Source organism: Pelecanus crispus, chromosome 11 (genome assembly GCF_030463565.1).
Source record: "Pelecanus crispus isolate bPelCri1 chromosome 11, bPelCri1.pri, whole genome shotgun sequence".
Lineage (NCBI taxonomy): Eukaryota > Metazoa > Chordata > Aves > Pelecaniformes > Pelecanidae > Pelecanus > Pelecanus crispus.
The window spans coordinates 11,571,234-11,597,652 of NC_134653.1; the positions used below are offsets into that span (position 1 = coordinate 11,571,234).

The 26,419-nt window shown below is 35.4% G+C and overlaps 1 protein-coding gene across 2 annotated transcripts in view; it reads left to right on the forward strand.

The window, feature by feature from the left end:
• The window catches only part of SNX29 (sorting nexin 29), a 142,370-nt gene that overhangs the window by 58,850 nt on the left and 57,101 nt on the right, over positions 1 to 26,419 (forward strand). For both annotated transcript variants that reach the window (XM_075718267.1, XM_075718268.1), the window contains exons 16-18: positions 8,135 to 8,251; positions 11,037 to 11,092; positions 12,065 to 12,146. In XM_075718267.1, the coding sequence (XP_075574382.1) occupies positions 8,135 to 8,251; positions 11,037 to 11,092; positions 12,065 to 12,146 (255 nt within the window). The remainder of the gene's footprint in view (positions 1 to 8,134; positions 8,252 to 11,036; positions 11,093 to 12,064; positions 12,147 to 26,419) is intronic.

Consider the following 26,419-nt stretch of genomic DNA (forward strand, 5'->3'; position numbering starts at 1 on the left):
CAAACAAAAAATCTTTGGATCTTGTTAGCATTGAATAAACAGTGCAAGTTTGATCTCTTCTGTTTGCATCTCTTCTGTCAGTCATATTATTTATTGACAGCTACTTTATTAGCATACGTGCATTCAGCATGAGATTTCATTCAGCAGGCAAATGAGATCGGTGCATCAGTGGACTGTGATACTTTTGGAAACTGTTATTTTGTTTTCTTATTTAAAGGTCTTAGGATGACATGCAGCCTTGCTATTAAATATTAGTTGTGTTTGAAGTCAGTATAGAAAACACGTCTTAAATTAGTAAATTGGTCAGCACTTTTCTGTGGAATCACAAGCCATTCTGTAACTTTTGTCAGTTAAACTATTACTGAAATACTGTGAGATGGAATTTCATCTGGCCAGTGCACTTTGGCACAGGGGTATACATTTTTTGCATTTGTTAAAAGAATTTGTCTTATTTCATAGGAATTGTGAAATACGCTTTTATATATGTGTATATTTATTTTCTCAGTAAGAATTTATGTCCAAATAAAAACAAAAATAATTTGGATAAGCTGTTCACTCCCAAGGGTATGCAATGCACAGTTTAGGTTACTAAGTGCAATAGTACTAGAAGTGAACTGGCAAGAACTTTTTTGTTCAACTCTTGAAATATAACTTCTAGTTCTCTAAATGATGTGTATAGCATCTCTTTCATTGACAGACTAGTCCTGGCTAGTTGAACTGTTTTCTTTCCTGAGGCAAGAATGATGGGCCAATGAATCAACATGCGCTTAATCAGTGATCCATTTGTTAATGTGTGCAGTGGTCAGGTTTTATTTTCTTTACAAACAAACTTATTTCTGAGTCACTGCTGCTTGTATTCAGTTAATGGTAAATAACTGTGGTAAGTGTTAAGCTGTCTGTTCTGCAAGTTCTTCAAGATAAAAAGTGTAGCATTTATGGTGAACCATGGCTATTTCTTATCTTACCCACTATACTTTAACTGTTACAGGTAACTGTTATCAAGGCAAGATTTCAGGAAGAGGTAGTATCTTTTGTTATATCAAATCACATACTTGGGGAAACCATGGACAAAGTTCTTCAGGTTAAACACATGCTATGGTTTATGCTGCATCTTTGGTGGCAATATCAATTTAAGCAGCCAATCTATTGCTTGCACCCTGCTTCTGTATCACAGGGCACCTACCCCAGTTGTAATGGAGCAGTACTTTCTATGGCCATGGTGCAAAATAGTTTGACAACCTGGTCTGGCTTAAAAAACATTTTTGAGGTATTTTCATTCAGATCACTTTCCTCATCTGATTGACAGTCCCGCACATAGAGTAGATGGAAATGAATGAACATGAAGAGCAGCAGTATTTTGTGATCACTGCTGAAGATTTCCTTATTGTAAAACCCTGGACACAGCAACCACCAAGGTACATCTAAAGGATGGCAACAACTGCTGAATATGTTACCTATGTTAATATATCATGATTTAAAGGAAAAAAGGGAAGGTTAGCAGCTTAGGAACTAAGATACTTACTACCAAGGGCATAAGTGACAGCAAATTAATACCTGTGGAATAGTGAAACCAGAGATTAATGTGACTTTAAGCAGCCCTCTCCCAGGAGGGGATACTGGGGCCCAAAAGGTGTGGCTGATGGTGCGGGAAGTCTTTTTATTGTTGTGGTCCAAACATGGCATAGGGGGGAAAACAATGAGAAAACTGTGATGAGCAAGAAAAGAAACATTTCTGTTATGCTTTTGTGGTTCCACACTCATTAATAAATACTGGATCCATACACTGTCAAGTCAGTTGAGCTCACCAGTTGGTTTGGGTTACACGTGGAGCTACACAAATGCAATTGTGGTTAAAATATAAAACTTGTGCCAGTCTGTGTTTTTGTTGGATCTGTGCAAGTTATGGGAAGACAGTTTATACCTGGCCTGTTGTAAAGCCTGCTAGGTAAAAATCAGTCTGTCAACATTTTTTTGAAAATATTTAAATCATCTAAGTGATGATTTACACTAGATAATGTTTTGTGACATGTGAAATTACTGGGTTTGAGTCCATGATGTTTAGTATCCAGTAAGAATATTAATTTAGTTCCAAGTCTTGTTCTCTTGGAGGCGGGCTATGGAGTGTTTATGAAAAGTGGTCTCCTGACAGTAACTGTGTCTCTGTACTTCATTGCTTATGCCAGATTATCCTTATGAATACTGGTTGTACATTCGAAGTATTTTGTGTTAGCTCATGAAGATAATCCTAGTAAAGGGATAATGAGTTGCAATACAGAATAGCGCTCTCAGCACAGTAGATGAGGTGAAACCTTCCGCCAGGTGTGAAATGAGAAGTTAAAAGGATCCAGAGAAAGATAATAATGGTGGTAATTAGAGATTTGTTTAGATCTTTCGTCTTGGGCTTTGGCTTTTGCTATGAGGATACAGGAAAGATGCAGCAGCTAGAGACATGCTAATTTTTAATCCCTCTTATTAACACTTATTTTATCCCTCTTATTAAACTCATTATCCAGTATATCTGATTTTGATTTTGCTGCTCATTACTTTCATTTTCCCTGGCCAGGCACAGGTCTTGCCAGAGTAGTGTTTTTCCTGTTCATTGTGTTTGTGCTCTTTTGTATGTCAGGATTAATCTCAGTAAACACCAGTAGTACTGTACACAATTGTGTACACTGTCACAAAAACTGTGAAATACTGCAAGCATTAATATGTAGTTCATCTAACGTGCACAGTTCCCGATGTATTTTAAGTTGAAAGCTACAGCTTATTTTCTTCTTGTTGGCTTTGATGAATTGTGACTTGTTCGTACCTTATGTAGCTATAGTAAACAAAAGGCCACACCACAAAACAAAATTTAAAAAAAAAACAAAACAAAACAACCAAACCCCAAACCTATTCTTAAATGGCTCTTTCAGTCTGCCTTGAACCAAATAACTTCCTTGCAGATGGAATTGTCAAGAATACAAAATGGAAGTTTTGAAAAAGAAAGCAATGACTAAGCATTTTATGACTATATCCGTAGATTTATCTGAACTGTCTGCCATTTTGAGTTTTACTGTTTGTCACTTGTAGAAAAATGGAATTGTCTATATTTAGTAGGATACCTGCTCTTTTTTTGAAGACCTTTGGCTTTCTGTTGGGAAAAAATGTAGAAGAACGTTGATTTTTGAAAAAAGGCATCTTCTCGTGGGAAAAATACACCCTTGCTCCCACTGAGAGCAAAAGGAAGCAACTTCCCAGTTCTGTCTAGAGTTTCTTGGGAAATACATTGTTTTGAATTTTGTGACAATTGGGGAAAAAAATGCCTATACCAGATAAAAAGTCATTAATTCAGATGTGGCTTGTGCAAAAAACTTTTATGAATTTTAGCTGCAAATTACATTAAGAAAAAATCTGAGTTCCACTAAAACACCCTTTAAAAAAAACATTATTTTTTTCTTGTGCATGTCCTTCTAAGACAGATTGTATTATTCAGATGCTTAGTGAAACATTCCTAACATGTTTTGTTAACAGCTTAGTCCTTTGCTGTGGAACATTAAGTGGTGCTTACCTTTGTCATTTTTCTGGAGACTGCTCTTAAGTGTGGTCATGCTGGATGGTACAACTGCAGTGCTGCCAGGCAGCAGGAGTCGATTTAGATTTTCTTTTGACAAGAGGTCTTTGGAGTTCAGTTAGTGTGGAATCTAAATATTTTATGTCAGCCTCACTTCCCCTTCATGATAAGGATTTGGGCTCTTTAAGCATGCTTTCTGATATGACCAGGACCAAATCTGAATGATCTTCTGGCCAAGGGAAACTTAGCTTGTTAGTACTTTAATTTTCTGCTTTAAACATAATGTCATGGAGCAAAACAACTGTAAAGATGATTACAGTCCCAGTAGGGAAAATTACTGCTGAACCTCACTGTGGAATGAATAAAGGAAGGTGTGATGACATAAAATGTAACTGAAAGGATGTAATTATAAGGAGACCTATTTATTGTTTTTAGCAGACCTTGATGCAGAAAAAAATTGGAGGAACCTGAATTAATATTGTTATGCAGAAGTGTATATCATTGCTCCTTTTGGTTTGCTGTGACGGCTATACATTTTTCTTTGACAAGAAAAAGTAAAGTAACTTAATTACTAATAGAAGTGATTTTCACAGGTAACATACCTGCCAATTTGTCCTTTTGATAATATATAACAAGTGATTTGCTGTTTTATTTGTTGTAAATTTTCTTACTTAACTTTGCTAGGGACACTTACAAATTTTTGTATTACTGCCAGTGTTTCGAGAGCACTGTTGAATTTACGTATTAATCAAGTCTGCAAGTAGAAGGTTATTTCAAGGACATCCAAATTAGAGGGAGAGAAAACAGTCAGATATTACATCAGAGTTTGGATTTTGTTCTTCTGATAGAGACAGGGACTGAAAAATCAAACATGATTTCAAATATGTAAACTCCTGAGTTTTGCATCCATTCACAAGTTTGTGTATTGCTTTTGATAACCAATCAACCAACTATCAGCACTACAGTTTTTCTCTGTGCATTTGCAACTAGTAGCATACTGCATCTTTTTGTGTGTGAAACACAAGGAAGTTCAGTCTCCCAGCTCAGGCTCTCTGTAATTAGCAATGACCTGCTAATATTAACCTGAATCAGAGAGGGGCTTATGATATTCTTAAATATTACACCTCTCACTTTGAATTGGAATGAGTGGTTAAGCTAGTATGCAAAAATAATTTATCCAGAGTTAGTGACATTATGTTATTACTTTATGTAGTAAGGTTGGCAGTTTTGTTTGGTGCATAAATATTTGTAATCTATGAAGCAAAACTGCTTGCTAAGTGGCACCTACTATGTTAGTCATAACACAGAAGTTCATATGGATTTACGTATCTTTTGTTTTCGCAAAATGAGCTTACTAAATACTAACAAGTGTTTGAAGTCAAAGAACCTTTTTTATCAAGGTTGATGTTAAATGAACAATTGAGATATGAGTACATAGTGTCATTAATTGATAACATGGAAGTCCTACTGTTCTGATTTTTATCAGGAGGAGCCACAAAAGAGTCTAATTAGGAGGCTGGGAAATTAGTTTTTCTAATGGGATTAAGTGCAGCAGAAATCCTTGACAAGAACAAAAACAAAAGCAGTAAATGAAAGCTGCTTTAGTACACTATAAATAATAATAATAATAAAGCTTTTGATTGTTGAAACCATATTAATACTACATTAAACCTTTGCACTTCAGAAAGTGAGGAGTGAAACTACATGGTAACTTAGACTTGTTGCAAGTTTTTTGTATTGTGATATGTAAGACAAAGCATCAATATTAATCTAAAACTGCTTACATAATTGGGCAGATAAATAAAAATGTTCGCTTGTTTCGGTTTAAATAATCACTCTGTGAAATCTTTAGCTTTTGTACTTCCTGATAGTCCCATTACAAGGAAAGTGTGTTGTTAGCTCAGTTACTGTTACTGGTTTTTAGCTTGTAATTTGCTGAGAATTTCAGAATAGTTTGTAAATTCAGACTTAATGAGAGATATCAGTCTAGACAAATCATATCTGGGCTTAGTTTAGCTCTTTTTGCATATATGCCACACTGATGAATTACCGGATTTGAAGGACTACCTCTAATATAAAAAGAAATTGGAAAAGAATACATGAAGTTCAACTCAGGTATAATTATTTTTGTTTTCTATTTTTAATCAATGATGTCAGCTCCTGGCTTGTCAAATTGAAGCTGGTTTTTTCTGTTTGTTTTGATTATGTGAAAGATACAGGTTGTTTGGAACAAAGCACTAAATTAAAAGCAAGCACTAAATTAAACAAATTCAATTAAACTGCTTTATCTTGGGGAACTTCCCTGGGGAAGAGGTAGGAGGCAGAGTGGTAATTCAAGAAAAGGAAAGCATGAAATTCGTAGGTAGTAGTGAACTGCCTCCAGAAGGGGAACCATGAACGCTTAGGAGATGTGGCAATAGTCCAAGTCTCTGTGCTGTCGTTGACGGTAGTGGATTGATATTCATCTTACTCAGCTGCGCCTTCATGATGTTATCCCATAGCCTCTACTGTTCTCCTAGCTTTGGACGGCTGTATGAGGAGGCATTTCAAGAGTTGCTGTAACCTGAAAAACATGTTTAACAATGTTGCTGCGGTAGCCAGCTATGCCTCCTAGAGAGGCCGACCAGTCACTGCTTCTGTTTTCATACAACTGCTCCTGTTAAAATCGTAGCTTTTCTTGCTCTGCCCTGGGACTGCTCATCTGGTGCTCCACCTCTGATAGCGGCACTCAATCAGTATTCCTTTTCTTAATTGTTGTGGTTTAACCCCAGCCAGCAACTAAGCACCACGCAGCCACTCACTCACTCCCCCTGCCCCGGTGGGATGAGGAAGAGAATTGGAAGAGTAAGAGTGAGAAACACTCCTGGGTTGAGATGAGAACAGTTTAATAATTGAAATAAAATAAAGTAAAGTAGTATTAGCAGTAGTAATAATAACAATATAGTAATAATAGTACTAATAATACACAAAGCAAGTGATGCACAATGCAATTGCTCATCACCCGCCAACCAATACCCAGCCAGTCCCCGAGCAGCGATCTCTCCCCCCCGCCAACTCCCCCACCTTATATACTGAGCATGATGTCACATGGTATGGAATAGCCCTTTGGGCAGTTTGGATCAACTATTCTGGCTGTGCCCCCTCCCAGCTTCTTGTGCACCTGGCAGAGCATGGGAAGCTGAAAAGTCCTTGACTAGCATAAGCAGTACTTAGCAACAACTAAAACATCAGTGTGTTATCAACATTACACTATACTAAATCCAAACCACAGCACTATGCCAGGTACTAGGAAGAAAATTAACTCTATCCCAACCAAAACCAGGACATTAATACACGAGTCATATAGGGAGGTTTACTTGGAAACAGCAGGGTTTTCTGAAGAGTCTTTCTGTTCCCTTGAAAATAAATCTGCAAACCTGTTTTGGCTCAGATTTCTTTGCTGTAAGGCTACAAGTGGCATTATCAGTTCAAGACAACTCCCTTGCCAGGTATATTATGTACTGATGCATCATCCATCATAATTGAAACTTTGATTCAATTTTATAGTATAATGGTTCTGGTAGGAGTAGCTAAAAATCTTGCTGAACACAGATTTTAAGTTTCTTTTAGCCTTGCTCCCAGTTTCTGCTAGTTTCCTCATCACATTCTTTTGATGATAACACATTACTGCTACTATTTAGACCTTTGCTATTTGGGAACCCTTGTCCTTTTGGAGTTCTTGCCCCTTAAGCTGTAGGCTTACACTTCTGTGTAAGAAGAATTCAAGAGCTCAATATCATCTTTAACCTTGATTTGGGTTTATTGTTTCTTGCTTCTCTTGGCAGGGAACCAACTTAAACATAGTTTGCTCTGTAAATTGGTGTACTTTTCATCCTTGTCATTCATCCAGCCCTGTTGAGTTTCATAAACATCCTGCATCAGTTAGTGCTTTCTTGACACTTTGACTCAAAAATGGAGAGCACAGACATAGCTAGACTTTGTGTCCAAAGAGGCCATGCTTGAGGCCACACTATTTACCTATGCACAACAACTTGCGCCACAGCGTAACTATGGTATTTATGCTCTTTTGACCCCTCACAGATTTGCCTGGGATGAGTGGACTTCTAGCTCCAATCCTATTAAAACTCTGAGTGCAGAATACATTACTCATGAATTATTGGCAAAGTTTAATGCAGTTTATGCATTTTGCATTATTCCCAGATGAAAATATTGTGATTAGTTTGTAAATGTTGAGTGCTGTGTTCATCAAAGAATTAAACTGAGAACAAAAGTTAATAGGTGCTTTATTAGAATCAGTTGCCATAGGATCTCCTCTGATAGGAATCAGATTAGACATAGAGTTGTATTTTGTCCTATTGAATTCAATATCAAAACCTACATTTCAAGGCATGAGTCAAAATTATTATGACAGTGTCTGTTCTTAATGGTCAGTTCAAACTAATGCATTAGCAATGAGATGCACTACTTGGAGAGTATGGTAAAATAAAAAATACAAATAAAAGTTGATACACATGTAAGATATTATATAGTGTGGGTTTTTTTCAGTTTAGAACACAATTATCTCTTGTCTTTGTTTTTCAGGTAGCTGAAATGCATGGGGAACTGATAGAATTCAACGAGAGGCTGCACCGTGCTCTGATGGCTAAAGAAGCTCTTGTGTCCCAGATGAGACAAGAACTAATTGATTTGAGAGGGCCGGTAAGTGTTTGTTTATTACAATGTAGAATACCACTCTGGAGTAAGCTCAAAACCATTACTCATGATGAAATAAAATATATATTCACTTATAAGAAATAACAGCTAATAACACATCTGTCAAGAACACCTTGGTATTTTTTATAGTGTTTGATTCTCTTTAATAGAATTGAGTGTAAAATAGATATATTCAGACAATAAAATTGTTTTCTACCAGCTATTGCTTCACTTGGGCTTCTTGTGTTAAAAGAAAAGATTGGGTTGAAATTTGAAAATTAACAGTGAGCAAACAGAGGGAGTCAAGAATGTTCCTAATAGTTGTCCGTCGTCCGAGGGAGGCATATTTTGATAGTTTTTGTTCATATGATTACGTGGTATTGCTCCTTACTTTTTTGTTTGCACTGGAAGCATTCTTGCCTATTTTATCATGACATTTATGTAAAGTGGCTGATGACAGTTCTGTGTGCATTAGTGAAGCAGGATTTCACCTATAATTTTCAGCCCTTTAGATGGAAACAGTCACACTATTGTTTTAAGAGATGACAAATGATAAATCACATGCGCATTATAGCTGCACTTTCGTACTCGGAGATTTTGGGCTTTGTGTCCCTGTTCAGAGATTTTGTTTTTAACCATTTATCTCCATAGCTTAATCCAGTAGTTAGATATTTATACTATATTTTAATGTATCAGATACTGAGAGAAAACTAATTCCTAAAACTTTTTAAGATGTGGAAGTGGTACTATATTTTTAAGGGCTAGCTACATGCTAGTTGGTTTTAGTTGCTATTGTCCAAAATGAAGTTGTGAATTGAATATAGTCCTAAATATTTTTGCATTATCCTAAGAAGTAGATACGTTTTAATTCTATATTAGTAAACAAAACTCTGTGCTGATAGTCTGTCTGTTACTTAGTAGACCTTAATTAGAACTTTCAAAGTTGGTAAAGTGTGTAACTGCCAGAGATTATGGGATATGAATATCTGATCCCCTCTTTGACTTGTTTCAAAATATCAGCCACGTTCTTAACATTTTATTATTAAAATAATATATAATTTACAGTTTGTTATAAAAATAGCTTCCATGATTCTTCGCTGTCTTGTCCTTTCCTTTTAATGCTGATAGTAAATTTTAATGGCTGTAATTTATAAATGAATTGTTCACAGTGGTCTTTCCAAATTTCTAGTTAATGGTTTTCAGAACTTCTGCAACAGATTACTATTAAAACAAAAAGTATGTGCTTTCAAGGGTATGAGGAAGTACATTGATGTAAGGTCTCCATCACTGTGTTTTGCATTAGAATGAACACCACTTCAATTACCATCTCAAAATCAGTAACCAATCCGTTTCAACATAGATGTGCAAGCACCGGAACTCGTGAATGTTATCCTTTTTCTTATTTCCAAAGTCCACACTCCGCTTTTGAGGTTTTTATGCAAAACTTTTACTGAAGTGAGTTTAAATAACTGTATGTACCTGGTGGTAGGATTTGCCACTTCAGATACAGGCAAAGAGAGGGTGCAGGTTGTAGGCAAGATAGAAGAATGTCTGTTCTCTGGCACAAGAGCCCTGGAGAGCCAGGCTGTGTGCTGCCACTGGAGGGTGGACGGGACTCTGAACAGGCAACAGCTGCTGGTGGTAATGGAGAGAGAGGTCATACTGGCCCTTTCCACCTCATTTCCCCAAAAAAGGGCAGCAGAGGTGTTCAGGATTCTGTATATATGCCCTGGAGCTGTCTTGGCTCTGCACAGTTCTTTTCCTTTCTCAGGCAGGAATGACTTAGTTTTTGCTGAGCCGTATCCCTTGAATCTTGGGAAGGCAGAATGCGGTTTTGTCTTGTATATTGGGAGGTCTTGAGCTGGTCAGTCAAAACATTTGGGAAGTAGATTTTCTTTTAGTCCCCTTTGAAATTTCATATTGCTTTCCAGTAAGTAAATATATATTGCTTTACAATAAGCAATAATATATATTTAAGCTTCTTGGGCAGCAAATATTCTGAAAAACAGTAATGTGCATACGACATACATTACAGAGATACACTGAACCAGTATTTAACTAATGTAGAAGCTGTCTCTGGAAGTTCACAACTTTTAGCTGTGTTTCTTCATCAAAACACACTAACTATTCTGGGTTATGCTTTACATTTTATAGTACTTAAAGGTAAGAAGTTATCCTTTTATGTTTAACTAGCTTTAAAGTAAGGTAAAAAGCTATTGTTTCAGTTCTAAATGCTCTTTCAATCTTGTTGTCTCACAACTGCTACTTTTTTTGATCTTCAGGTGTTAGTCCACCATTGCCATCTTTATGAACTTTTGTAGCTATATAATGTTTTGTAAGAACACAGCTAAAATAAAATAATCATGTGTCTTTCTCTTAATGTAATGTTGGTTGTAAAAGAAGGTGATTGCTAGGTTTTGTATGCTTCATCTCTTCCCATAAATTGTTTATACACACAACGTACTTTGTTTTAGCATACTTTGCTTATAAAGGCCTAATAATGATGCTTTTTTCTGGGTTTTCTATACCTTTCAAAATTACATGCTTTTACAAACCCCAAATTGTTTCTTTACAAAACTATAGCAAATTCTAACATGAAGAACTCGCAAGGGTGATATGTTCATAATCCTGTTGCATGACTGTTTATGTTTCTTTTATTGTTTTGCAGTAATAGTTTTTATTGGCATTTAAAAATTCAATGTTGAATTGTAATTTCCTTATTATATTATGCTTTCTTAACAGAAAGCATAATAACCAGTGTGTGAGAATTATTTCTGTTTTGTAAATATAGGTCCCTGGCGACTTGAGTCAAACATCTGAAGATCAGAGTTTGTCGGATTTTGAAATGTAAGTTTCATAATACACATATTTTTCTCTCCGCGCTGTCTTTATGGGAAAGAAGAATAAGCAAACAGATTTGATAATTTGCTTTTCCTATATTATTTCCAATAACTGAATTCGCAGCTGTGGTGTTCCATTGTTAAAAAGTATGGAGAGCTGCACAGTCCATGGCCTAGTGTAGTTTTTAATAATGTTGAATGCAAGGACTTTAGATTTATGAAGATTCTCTTGGAGTGCTCTTTCAGTGCACTAGGTCTTGGTATTCTAACTAAGCACCAAAAAGTTACTGGTTTCTGTTGCTTTGGGTTTGATAGATGCTACATGCTATTCATAATGTGATGGACTTTCTCATTTTTACAGAATAACTCCTAATCAATGCATACAAATAGTACTGCAGAAAAGCCCACAAATGACCCAGCTGGTCATCCCAGATCATTCTAGAGTGTTGTGATTTGGAGTTTTGCCTTTATTAGTCAGACTAATAAATCTAGCTTTTTGTGGATGAGGGGGTGAAAATATAGCTGATGTCTTTGAATCATAGAAATTTGGAGATGAATTACAAAGAGTGAATGGAAATGGCTTCTCCATAATTGCGCAGTGCTCTTCTGTTATTTAATGAACTCAGTCTTTTTTCTGAGTTTTGCGGACCGAAATGTTGAGTTGAAATGAATAGTTTTTGTTTCATGTGTATAGTCAAATGTTGTCAAATGCACTCTGTAAAAAAACTAAAACCCAAAAAACCCACAAAGGGAATTGTTTCAGTGCTCTTTTTCAGTTATATTAGTATTAGGGAACACTTTTAGATACAGCAGGTATAAAAGGTTCAGGCAGAACTACAATTTTTCTGATACTCCATTTGAAATCTTAAGTTGCTTTGTTGATCACTTTAATAATTATCTAAATCACTGGGGGTAATTCTTTGCAATTCTTATACATAAATATGATTCCATATTTTAAGTTTTTCACTCTCCTCCTCAGATCAAATCGTGCTCTTATTAATGTTTGGATTCCCTCAGTCTTTCTGCGTGGAAAAGCTGCTAATGCATTCCATGTGTATCAGGTAAGTGATACATCTGAACATAGATTTTGGGTAAAAGTTTCTGACTGAAATGGAACATTGTAATAATTTAAAGATCTCAGTATAATTTCATTAGAGATCAGTTAATGAACAGCAGCAGTAACTTCATATATATTCATCCACAGGATTGTGTTGATTATCCAAATAGCATATTTTGAGGGTTGGCTTTTAATGGTTTAATACCTTAAATGCATGCTAATAAGATGACTGCATTGGCTAGGGAGTAGAACAATTCCATATTAATCAGTAATGCCTTCTTCAGTATGCACGTACATATTCTATTTCAATTTTGAGGGTATCAGTGATCAGAAGTGTTGCTTGACAGACAGACAGATGTGGCTTACTGTAGTAGCTCACTCAAAAACGTTTTGAATGGTGCAACAAGCCTTCATTATGTGTCATTGGACATGTTCATAGTATGTTCTGCTTCAGCCAGGTCTGAATTTAGGGGTTTGCGCTCTAGCCTGCCTTGTAGTTGAAGCATTGAAATCCTATCCTGTTCCCTGATTCCTGGGTTCTTGGTTTTAGAACAATTATACCCTCCATTGATAGAATGGCAGGGCAAACTTTAAACACTCTTCAATATGCTGTCCCAGGCTGTTTGTATTTCTTTATTTGTGGATCATTAGCAGCTGCAAATTTTTTCCACTTTTGTTTCAGCCACATGTACTTAGCTCTGAATAAGATTTCTGAGGCTTTTTAACATTCCGCTCACTCTGAACGATGATTTTTGGAGAATTTTGAATCATTTATGAAGTGTTGGCAGATAGTTGAAAAATACAGGAAAACACCCACCTTTTGGCCAGTAAAAGACAATGAAAAATAAGACTTTAGTTAATTGAAAGAAAAGCTAACAATACTGAGCGGTTCATAATTTGTTCAAAAGCATTGAATAATCAATCAAATTCAGGTGCACAAGTGTTTGTGGAACTCTAACTTGTTCACAAGTGTGATTATTTTTGTTTTTCTGGCTCTCACAAATTCCTCCACTCTGTTGTCATTGGCTACGCATTCTCAAACCCAGACACCAGTCTGCTAATGCAGAAATTCTTAGAAGCATCAATATCTCACTCCACCAAATCTCTGTTACTCTAATGATGTTGCAGTTCTGGGACCACTAGAGGAGCTCTGGTTCCTCCTTGTTCCTGCTTGTTTCCTAGGTTGTTCTGTTTTATTCTTTTCATCGTGCTTTGTCATTTCTTAGGTTTCTCTTGTTCCTATCACCATGCACCATTTGCTTTCCACCCCATCCACCATTTCCTCACCAGGTTGGTCAACCTGTTGGCAAAGATGATCTTGATCTCTGTCAGGGGGATTTCATCTCTCCCAGCAGTCCTTGATCATTAGAGACAGTCTCATGATTTTAAAAGCCAAATGCATCAGTGGCACCTGCTGTGTAACCATGTATTGATCCACAGGTTCCACATGCTCCTTTGCAAGCCTTTTCCCTCACTGGCAGGATCTAGAAGACCATCTGGGCCCCTATGCACTTCATCCTTGTCCCCAGTGCTGTTTAGTCACCCTTGATTTGGTGGTAGTAGTATTCTCTGGAATTAATGTTGCTGCCTGTGTGGATGGGTAGCAAAGGGTAATATTAAGGGGTACCTGTCAGTTACTATTTAAATAGCTTTGAATTTTAAAAGTTCAGTCTTTCCTCAAGCATTTTTACATCTATACTGTTGATCAAGCAAAAGCTGGCATGTGATGTACCCCAGAATTTTCTTTTTGTGGTTTTTGTTTTGTTTTGGTTTGGGGTTTTTTTTCCCCTCCTGAAGTTGCATAGAAATTTTGAGTTTGTGGCAGATAACTACAAAATAAGACAATTCCAGAAAGAGATTTGGTATCTGAATGATGAGGTCTTTTGTGTTTGCAACAATATGACTCCTGAATGGCTACATTCTCTGACTTCTTTTTTTTTTTTTTTTTTTTTTTTTTTTTTGAGTTATATCTGCGGTACAGATTGAAATGAAGTCACCCAGTGAATATTCCTTTAATTTTTAAGTGCATTTCTGACTGTTTAGGCTTGGCATGCTTATTAATGATGGTGAGAAATGACATGTAACCGTACTGTCTGTACAGCATTAATTTTGTGTCTTTTTAATGTTACTGATATCTGCTGTTATGTGAAAGACAGGAGAGGGGGAATATGACCCAACAGTTGATCTAATCTTTTCCTGATACTCAGGAAAGCATATGTGGATGCAAAGAACACAGTTCCACATTTCTTTCATATTTATGCAAAAAGTTACCATAATTTCTAATTATCAAATCGTGGGCATGAATTGTTGCACTGGGAGACTTTTTGCAAAGAAAAGCTCTTTAGTGGAAGTTGTGAATAAGAAATAAACTTAAATTATGGCTTTCTCAGGTGCATTTACCAGTGGTCTGTTGCTCACACAGGTTTTCCTCCTCTTTTGGTTGGTTGTGAAAAGTAGAAACAAAGCAGTTGTTGCAACTGCTTGTGGATGATTGTTGTGGTTTCGCCCCAGTCGCAACCAAGCGCCACACAGCCCCTCACTCACCCTCCCCCCTGGTGGGATGGGGGAGAGAACTGGAAGGGCAAAAGTAAGAAAACTTGTGGGTTGAGATAAGAACAGTTTAATAATTGAAATAATGTAATAATGTAATAATAATAAAAAAATAAAAATTAAAAAATTGTAATGAAAAGGAAAACAATGAGAGAGAGAGAGAAACAAAACCTAGGAAAAACAAGTGATGCAACCGCTCACCACCCACTGACCGATGCCCAGCCCATCTCTGAGCAGCGATCGCTGCCCCCCAGCCAACCCCCCCACTTATATACTGAGCATGACGCCACATGGTATGGAATAGCCCATTGGACAGTTTGGATCAACTATTCTGGCTGTGCCCCCTCCCCGTTTCTTGTGCACCTGGCAGAGCATGGGAAGCTGAGAAAGTCCTTGACTAGCATAAGCAGTACTTAGCAACAACTAACACATCAGCGTGTTATCAACATTACACTATACTAAATCCAAACCACAGCACTATGCCAGCTACTAGGAAGAAAATTAACTCTATCCCAGCTGAAACCAGGGCAGTGAGCAGAGAGTTAGCTACAGGCAGCTCTTTAGTAAGAGGAGATGCTGTGATAGATGAAGGAATGGGAGGAACACTGTCTTTGTATACTATTAAAGGTTCTTAAATTCAATAGTAACATCATTACTGCATATGGAGGCCATTTTGTTTAAAAAGTAATGCTGCCAATTTGGAGGTCCTGAGTAAAAAAGTAAGAAGAAATTAAAGAAAAGGACATAAATACGTATCTGTTTAAAAAAGGGGTCATGGAGAATTTGTGTGTATTTCAAATAGTTGCATTTTGATCAACAATTTTAATTTTATTATTTGCTTTTTCAGTTGCATTCTCTTTGGTTGAATGGGAGGAAAGAATCCTGTTTTATTATTAAACCTGCTTTTGTATTTTGGGTTTTGTTAGTGTCATTACTATTAAGACATGAACCGGAAACAATTTATTTATAACGTTGCTATCTAATATGCCAAATCTATCTCTTTTTTTTTTTTCTTAAGTAATAAAGTGCTTTTCATTAAGGTATATTAGAACTGGATTAAAATCCATTAATTCTTTGGAGAATTTAATTAATTTTTAGTTTTACTTGTAACTTGATATCAAACTTAGTTACTAAAGAGTTCAATACTTTTCATGCAGTTTGACTGTACATGACTATACAAATGGCATTATAAAAGCCTGGAAAATATGCAGAATTAATATCTACTATAGATGTTTTGCACATTCTTTTTCAATAGGAAAAATAGTGAGATAAACTAAGCTTCCCAATTTATAAGAAGTTCAGGGCTTTATCCAAAATCTGCTGAAGTGAGTAGAGGGTTAGGTGATGATCTCGGTTTGCTTTGGTTAAGGGCCTAACTACAGTGACTTGAAAAAAATTCAGGTTTTTTAATTGTGCTTTTGCACCTTATTTCTATTTATCATTGGCATGACATTTTAGAAAATATGTTGTGCTGGTACAGAGTGGGTTTTAATAGGCCTCATCCATTAGTCATCATCAATGGAAAACAAAGAACCTGTGATTGAAGGCTAAGCCTCTTGAGAAGAGGAAAAAAAGGAAGCAAAATACCATTGCAAGATTCTAAAAGATTGAAAATTCTAGATTTATAAAAAGACCATTTTGAAAATTTTATTAAGTTCTTTATGTCTACAATATATACTCATAATGTTGGGCATCCATAGTGTGCAAAATTCTGTTTATTGGTATATGGATTTGAAAAATGTACAAGTTCTTCTGCATATGCTCTATTCATTATTTATTCATACTAGCAATTTATGGGACATGTAATGTGGAAAGTTAGAAGCATCTATCTATAATAGATACAGAATGTCTCTGGTCAGACTCGTTTGTCTTTAATTACAGAACAACAAAGAATATCATAGAATTCCTCTGGTGAACAGTGGCATATTTACTCAACTTTGTCTTTTAATATTGAAAAAAAAGCAAGCAAGAATTACCTGTAGAAGTGACCTAAAACCTCTATAATTCTTGTTAAACTTTGATCTTGGTATCTGCTGCGATCTTTCTTTATGGAAGAATACATTAATGGCATTCCTACCAGTTTTTCATCTCAGTAACAGGAATATGACTAGGAAGAATATCTGTCTAGCAAATAACTTTGTTTTCCGCCACTGTGCACGTGAAAAAGAAATTTTCGTAAATAGCCATACACTCTGTAGCATAGCACTATGAAGTGATTGCTACATTTCCGATCAAATATGTAGTCATGTGCTTGCTGAATATATATTCTGCATTTTATAGCTACCAGGAAAGCATTAATTTATAAAACTTCAGAATAGCCTCAATGACACCACTGGGCATTTATCTTGTTAAATCTCTGCCAAAACATGTGCTCCTGATTACAGGGAATTTGATTCAATGTTGAAATTGTGGAAGAGGATTATTTACCAGGCTACCAGTATGTAATGAACAGACAAGGACTAGGAGTGACAATTAAGATAAATGACTGAGCTCATTTCCGAGAGTCCTCTTATTCATAATAAACATTATTTTTGCTGCTTTATCATTTATTTCTCCAATGGCAGAAAATTAAAATGCATGTGTAACTCTTTGTTGCATGAGAAATTGCTTGTAGTATGTCAATGTAAGGAAAGTAGCAATATTGCAGAATGTTGTTACTGAGATCGTTGCCAACATCTTTTGGACTTCCGATTTCTCTGTGAGTGCTTGAGTAACCATAACTTGAGATGTAAAAACTGACTCTTGGTTGCACTGGTTAATTCTGAGAAAAAGATGTCAAACAAACTTAGGAGAAAGCTAAAGTTCCAAGTGCCAATTGGAACAGGCAAAGTTTGAAACTTTGGGTTTGGGTAAGCATCATTTTTGGATATGCTAAATACTTATGAGTGTACTTAAGACTAATTGGAAATTAGCCTTAAGATGTTTAACCTGCCTGAAAATTAGACTGCATGCGTAATACAATTAGGGTAAGATGTTGCTGCCAAATGAAGATGTTACAAAAGGGCATAGACCTTGACCATTGCTTTTCCAAAGGCAGTAAATGTATTTCTAACATGGCTTGATTCCTTCTGCATTTTCTGTTATTGGAAAGCTAAAGAGATTGTCCTCCTCTCCCTTCCTATTAGGAGCCACCTTGTTAACCTTTGCTGATTTGAAATTGTGTATCTCTGGAGCATTTCACTTGATGGAGAGAGGAAGACGTGCCAGTGGAAATTTGCTGTGTCACACTCATTGTTGATGCACTTTAGAATTGTTGTGCCTCTTCTGTCCCTTTTTGCTCATAAATGCAGAAAATAAACTACTGCATACGTATCACATGCCTTGGAAATGACCAAAAGAGGGTGGAAAGAATTGCAGAGCACCTCAGATAGTTTGGAAAAGTATGAACCTATCAGTTCCACGGTATCTGTCATCTTTTTCCAGCACTTATAAATGCTTCTTAAGAACATAAGAATTAGGAGAAATAAATCTGTGTAGCTGTGCCTCTTCAAAATCAATGCCAATTTTGCATTGGTGCTTCTTAAACCAGGAAAAGAAATGAATGGCATGTTAATTTGCATATCAGGAGGGCCTGACCTGGACAGGATAAGAATAGACTCCAGCAGGAGTTTTGCTATAGTGTTTGCTTTTTTAATTGTTTGGTTTTTTGGTTTTTTTTTTTTTTTTAAATTAATGCAGATTTGTAATGCTGCTTTGGAGGGCATTTCAAAGTATTTCTTTTTGTGTCATGTTAAGACTTCAGTATGTTTCAGATGTCATGTTCAAAATCAGTACATCTTCCATCCTTAAAAAAATCCAGATGTTATTCTTCAGTCAATACACAAGGAAAAGTTTCCAGCTCCAGCATAGTTGTCACATAGTTTCAACCATCAAATAGTTTCTTTAATGTCTGTTAAGGATTAAGAATTCTGGACAAGCTCAGAAGTAAGGTGTGGAAGCAAGCAGCATTTTATAATGAATCCTATTAGATATGGAAATTTTAATCAGACCTGTGTATTTGTAGAGTTACACCGCACTTTTGCAGTAATGTTTAACTGGCAGCATTTACTGGTTATGAATCTTCAGAATTTAAAAACAAGCTCTAGAAACGTAGCCAAATTTTATGCTCAGTTTGAATGACTGAGTTCAAGGTGACAGCTGTGAGCAGCAGATTAATCAGTGCTCACAGCTTAGCACTATCTGACACTGCCTTAAAAATTAACAGAGCCATAGACTTATATCATTCAACTGTGGATGTTACAATAATTAGATGGTGTATAAATTTTAGTGAAAAAAATTGGATATGCACTTCAGTGCAGTTATTAAGTTCAGTTAAAATTTTTTCACTTGTTTTCTGAAATATCACCATTTCACAATAATTGATGAATAAATGGTGACTACAATAAATAAAGACAAAAAATAAATGTTGTGATACAGGGCTTTTAAAATTAAGTAGCCATTTAGGACTTTGTTTTCTCTTGCACTGTGAATAGTCCTCTGAGGACAAAGAACCCTACTGAGAAGAGGTGGCTGTAAGTGTTGGGGAGTTCAATTTTGTCATTCCCTAGGGTATCATATGGGACTTTACCTGATAAGTAGAAAGATGGGAAGTCTGGAAGTCTTCCAGATGGATTACTAAGCCATGGTGTGGAAGATAATGTTCCATTTGGTTTCCAGTGATACAGGGTAAAGGAGAGTATGGAGGCTTCAGAGAGGTGGAGATCTAGTATTTTGCTGCATGAATGAAAAAATGTTGGAAAAATAAAGGGAATGGATTCATCAGCATTTGGATATGTTTCTGGAATAAAGGAAGTTTTCATAGGAGGGATGATTTTAAATGCAGGACTCAGTTACTGGCACTTGAAGATCATAAAATTTATACACTGAAAAGTAGAGGATGGTTTACATGTAAAGAAGAGCAGGTGTTTGGGATGGGAATAGGAATTTAAATAAACTAAAATTAAATTAGCTACTGTAATATTTAACTATAAAAAACAGAATGAGGGGAAAAATGAGGAAGCTGGTTAAAACATACCTAAAAGGGACAGCTAAGATGGTTTGCAGGCATAATGGAGAGTATTTAAAAACTTGGATATTGCTCAGAGGAAATGCATAACCTATTTAAAAAAAAGAGAGAGAGGAAAAACAAGAGGAGGATAGCTAAACAGCAGAATAAGGGAAGTTATTATAAGTAAATAAATACATTAAAAAAAAAAGAATTTAAGTCATCTCCAAAGAAAAATAGAAGAATGTACATATTCTGTAGGAAAAAAGTAGAATTACAGTGTTACCAGGCCTCTTACAACTTCCAAAAGGCAGAAAATCTAATGGTCTCTTTTGTACGTGTCAGGAAGAGGCCACTTGCTAAAGTCAGTGGGACGGATACTCAAGCTGAAGAAGAGCGTCTCAGAACATAAAATTGTAACAGAAAAATACATATTTTAAAATCTCTTTTCACCATGGAGTTGTTATGTGGTTTTCCCTTTCCAGATTATTCCTTGTGGAGAATTAGCAGATTGTCTGTTTTAAATGAAATACCAGTAGAAGATCTTATGCAACAAATAAAGAATAAATCTCCACATGCAGTTCACCAGGAATTCAAGGGTGAAATAGCTGAAAACTGACTGATAAATAGCTTCTAGCTTGGGTACCAGAAGATTTTAAAGTATCTAATCTGACACAATTTTTAAAAGGATTTAGGGAGGTCTAAAAACCAAGTTGTTAGAAATCATTAGGAAAGGGATAGAAAAACAGCAAACTATTATGCTGTGTAGAATTTCTGGCTTATCTGTGTGGAGTTCTAGTTACCTCTGAAGAAATATATCACAACTGGAAAGAATATGGCTGAAAAATGAAGCTTTTTCATTTGAGGAGCATATTAGGAATTCTCAGCCTGCAAGACAGACGACTGGGAGGGGAATACAATAGCAATCTTTCAAATCATGAAAGACATGGAGAGATTTTTAACTGTTTCAAAATGCAAATTGGAGTGTCCATTGAAACTACTAGCTTGCTGTTTGAAAACAAGTGCGTGACAGTGGTTTTCCCCACAACATATAATTGTGGTGCAAGACATCTTGCCACAGAGCTTGTGTGAAAGTTTACATGGGTATAGAAAACAGTTGGGCTAATTAAATTGAAGAAAATCAATCCAAACATGAAGACATGACTTCTTTCTCAGGAAATCCCTGGATAGCAATATTTTGGAAGATAGGCAACTTTTCTGGGTAAATATGACTATACCTTTTGTTCATATTTAAGTGTACTGCATAAAATACATTTTGTAATTTACCAAATAATTTTCTAACTGTTGAAATCAGTATGCCTTGCAGTAACAGTACAGTGGAAGAAACTTGGAGGTCATGGTATAGGATTAGCTAAACATGAGATGCCCTTGTAATGCTATGCTAAGAACGACTTAATTTAGTCCTAAAATAGAAATAATAGGTATGATTAGGAAACCTCTTTCCTTCCACTACTGTTTATCTTCTATGTATGGCAAGCTCATTTTAATGTTTTCAGGAGCACATCCTCTCTCTTCATACTTGTTCAGCTTTGTTTTGCTTCAGGTTTATATCTTGACTACTGTCTTGTCATTCATTAGTGCTGACAGATTACTAGTATAATTAATTTTGCACCTGAGTAGAAAAATTAATTAGATCACCAGTTGATATCCTTATTATGAATCAACAAATCATAAGGGTTATTTAGATTTTACTAGATGAAATTATCTGGGCTGTGACAGGAGCTCAGACTAGATTGTAATGACAGTATCTTCTACCAAGAACATTAAAACAATTACAGTTATTCACTTCGAGTCCAAAAGATGCTTCAGAGGTTTATTCTCTTATAAAATATGTGATAGCTATTAGTAAGCAGTAAACTGATTAGTTAAAAGCATTAAAGGACCTAGCCACATATGAAGAAACTAATAAATTTTGTAAAAAGTAACAGTTAAGAAGTCCTTTAAACAGGCAATTTAAATGTTAGGTGGCTTTGTAAAATTAGGGTCATGCTGGCAAAAGTCTATTCTTCTCTTATAAGCATCCTGCCTTCTCTAGTTAGCAGTCATCAGAAAGCAACTAGTTATTTGGGATCTGTGCAGTTTGATGCCAGTCTTTTTTGTGAGTCGTATGTTGCTCAGTCAGCCTACCGTTAGAAAATGATTTTTTGTCTAGTATATTCACAGGGATAAAGACAGAATCCAGATCAGAATAATAAAAAAAAAAAATTTGCATTTACATTTTACCTCTAGATGGTGATAGTTAGTTGCAGTTTCTTTAGTGCCTGTGAAGCAAGATGATTATTGCAGTCATACTATTTTATCATATTTCTCAGCTGTAGAGTATCTTGTTATTTTCTACATGCATATGGATTCCACTTTCCTGTGAAGTGTACAGCAAATGCCATTAGTCATGCCTTTTGTTGCTATAATTACCAATGGCTGACACTTAAGGTAATGAAACCGAAATTTTGTGATTCTTAAAGTGATATCAATATTTAAATGGCTACTTGCAAATCTGCCTTGTTTGCAGGTAGTAAACGTTTTAGGTTAAAGATAAACATGCTAATCAGACAAGACTGTTGCTGTTTGCATATGAATAGGACCCCCCTAAGATTGTCATCAATAAACATTCTTTTCTTACAATGTTTTTATTCTTTTGACTCTCTTCAGTCTTACTGTTTAATATTGACTGATATCTTTTCTCATGATATTTCTTTTTCTATCACTTTAAATGATGTTCTGTTTTTCCTCTCCACTTCCTTTCTGAAGGAAGAGCAGTATACCTTCATATGAAGGGGTTATTCACAGTACCTGAATGCTCCTGCTTAAACAAGGGAAGAATTTGCACAGAAACACAACATAAAAGAGATGGAGGAGAACAGTATCTGATACTCAAGAGTTTTTGAGGTGGAGAGTGCCCAGCAAATTCTTTGGGTGAGAGATGACACAGTGAAAGCACAGTCCAGGATCTGCCAGATGTGACTGTTGACCTTTAATTTATACATGAGCCAGCATAGCCTTAGTATTTCATCAAAGGTAGAAGTCTCAACAATGGAAGACAATAGATTGACAGTTAAAATAGTCGAAAAGTAGGCAAAAAATTGCAAAAATGAAACCCAAAGTGTACTTTCATTTCCCTGATGTATGAGGAATTGGATTACTTTAGCAGCAGCAGCACCAAGCAGGCAAAAAGGAGAAAGAAATAGTCTTCTAATCTTATTCCATCTCAGAGCAACTCAGGGCAAGTAGAAAAGAAAATGGCCTAGAATGATTGGGAGAATTTGAGAGAAAGATATGGCTCATGACATTCTGAAAGAGAGTGGTTTGAGGGTGCCTAAGCCAAAAAGGTATCCTGCTTTTTCCATAGTGGGACCTGAGGATGTGTCAGAGAAGCATAAGAGTAGGTAAAGGAGAAAAAATTTTAAATAGGTAGGATGGAGGGAGGATACAAAGATGAGATCAGTCCTTGGAGACTTTTATAATTTTTTATTTTTTGTAGAGGAAACCACAATACAACTTAATACATTGATGTGCTTGTAGAAATGCTAATCTGGATGCAAAAAATACTAGGAAAATAAAAGTAGAATTTCGATTTTCAAATTACTTTATACCTGCTACAGGAAGAAGAAAATAATTTATATCCAATAAATATCTAGAGTAAATAATAGTTATCTTATTTACAAACTGATTGGTGAGATATCCTCCTTTCCGCAGCCAGAGCACCCAAAATACTCTATTTGGAGAAAAAGCCAGCAGTTCTGTCATTTTACCTATATTCTCTTCTGCAGAAACTTCTTTTACTGCAGTGGTTATCATGCATTTCAATGACTGTATCAGTTCAAAGTGCATGTTTGTGAAATGGTGTTAATTATTTTTGGGTATTATAAGTAATATTTCACTGTCAAAAGGAGCTAATTATGTTATTGAGTGAAATCTTCTGTGCTGATCTGATTTGTATTAAAAATAAAAAAGATATTGATTCCATCCAGCAAAAGCATAGGCATGCTGCTTTTGTTCTTTAGTGTCCAGTCACTTTAATGCTGTTTTGGTGAATAGAAACAGAACTGTGACTACAGAAACGCAGTGAACATTATTCTGCATGTAAGTAAGTGAGTGGATAGGCCTAAAAAGCATGACATTTTTCTGTTTAGAATAACATTGGCTGTTTTTAAGGTTCATGCTTTGATGTGCAGTCTCATATATTTGACACTGTATTGTTCATTTTTATGAACTAAATATCAAAAAGTTGAAGATTTAACATAACAAAATATAGTATTTGTAGTCTTTGTGCAAGTAGATAAAATGGACTTACTGAGAGAAAAGCTTGTTCCCTTTAATTCCTGTTATGTCTCTGTACATAGAAAGGCACACAAAAAGCTGCTCACGTCGCAGCTGAAAAGTTTCATTGTTCCGTTTGTTTTTCATTATGCAGAAATTCTTAAATTGGATCATTTTCAAAGAGGGAACTTAACCATAAATGCAATCCTACAGCTGTGTCAAAATATAACTTGCATTTGTATTAATTTCTCACACTTTGAAGGTCACTTTGGAGAATTCAGCTTGAATGTATGTTCTAAATAGAACCCCATTGTCCTGAATTACAGTCAAGAAATGTAACTGGTTCTTCCTTTTTTGCTATATACTTCCTCATTGGATTCATGCCTTTTACTTCTTCTATATGTTTTGAGTGCAGAACTAATTTTGATAAAAGCTTCCTAAATAGATTGGAATACATCACTCCTCTCAGAAAAGCATACAATGAAATAGGAAGAAAATGTAGTTCCTATCGCCTGAAAACAATTATTACTTAAATTGTAAATTTTGATCAAAATATTTTTAATTTAGTGTTCCTGAATAATTAAGATGTACATTAAAGTTGACTTCGTTTTAAGATTTTTTTAAACCTTTATTATCATTATAAACCAATATTTGACAAACAGAACAAGTAGTAGTTACAGAAGCTCATCCCAGAACATAACTGCATCTCTGGTTAAAATGAATGAATTTTCTTCTTTCCATAAAAAGACTACTTGGTCATTTTTCTTAGATTATGTTAGCAATACTCTACAAAAGTACTGGCAGTTTTGCTTTAGGGAAATATCATGGGTTATAAGATTCATTTAACCAAATGTTGAGTTAATAATTACTTGAGAGTTGTTGCAATGAATATTCCAGGCTTCTGTAATGTCTATAACACCAAACTCAATAAACATAGAGAATCAGTGGATAAATTTTATTGATGTTAACAAGTTTTGCTTTATAGTTCAGAGCACTGAAATTGTTTCTCTTCAGTTTCTTCTCTCCTTTTTATCATAAAGAAATTCAACAGACATTCTTAAAAAGGTGTTTTTTGGTTTGGGTTTGTGGGGTTTTTTGTTTTTTGGGGGGGGTTGGTGGTTTTTTTGGTATGGGAAACTTACAGTGGAGGCAGTGAAAATGATAAACTGGGTTAGGTAGTTCAGGAGAACTTTTAATGCAGATGAGATCTTGCCTCCTCTTACTACTTTCAGCTCTCCATCAGTAATTCTGAACTGGACTTTCTGAAGTCCCTGTCTTGTGCTTGATGTTCTCTCTCTGTAGTTGTAGCAGAAGAGGATGTCTTTTTATGCTATTTAATAGATTACTTTTTGTAAGTACTTTTGGCTCAAAACCCAGTACCGTGGGAGTAGGGTTTATTCATTTCAGCACACAATCATTAAACTAGTGCTTTCAAATTGGTTCTCAGAAGTTTTTCGGTATTTCAGTAATACTAAGTTAGCAGGTAGTTGGCTGAAAAACAGAATATTAAATTACTACTAGTTTTACTATTTCTCTTCAACTCTTTGACTTCAAACATGTTTGTGATGAGAAAATAACAGACTAATTCATTACATATACTTATTAAATGAAATTTTTCTTTCAGCTGCTGTAAATCATAGCTACAAAAAGGTTACTAATCAATCTTTACACGGGAGACCCAATTGGAAGATGCTCCTAAATTACAAGCAAAAGCTACTTACTAAATTTTTTGATATACAAAAGAATATTAAAGTAAAATCTTTTGTCTGCAATCAAATAAGCATTCTAGCAGTGATTTTGATTTGGTCTGTAAATTTTCGTTAATTTCGTAAATTTACTTAATTAGGTTAGGAAGTGGATGGAAAGTGGAAAGGAAATGTAGTGATTTGGAATTTGTTTTTAAATTGATCAGAGAATGAGCCTAAGAGTAGTCCTTTCAACTTTCTATAGCATGATCTTAAAATACTATTCTGTAATTATATTACATACATTACAGTATTTTCAGTAGTAGAATGTAGTTTCACTCTAGGGTGCAGCATGATAATTTGGGACAAACATACACAAAAGTGTATTTGGCAGCTACAGATGTCATTGCTTTCCTGTTAAATGACCGTGAATGGAATCGTGGATACATTGAAGATGATGGGAATAGTCCTAATGATTTTTAAGACAATTTCAAACCATACATCCCAAGTTGCTTGATCTGGTGTTATTTCAGGGTTTTGTCTACAAAGATAATTGTTCCCTGTTATTCCTGTGCTTAAGTTGTATGATCTGTCTTTGATTTAAATGAGGATAACTATATGTCTTATTTGACTAGACTACAATCAGCTTATCCAAGCAGTTTTATATTTAGGGTTTACTTTGTTTAATTTCCCAACTGAATTTGCATTAAGTGTCTTGAAATACTTTGGCTTATGAATAGTATTCCCTGTTGAGATAATAAAGCTTTAAATGTGTACTAC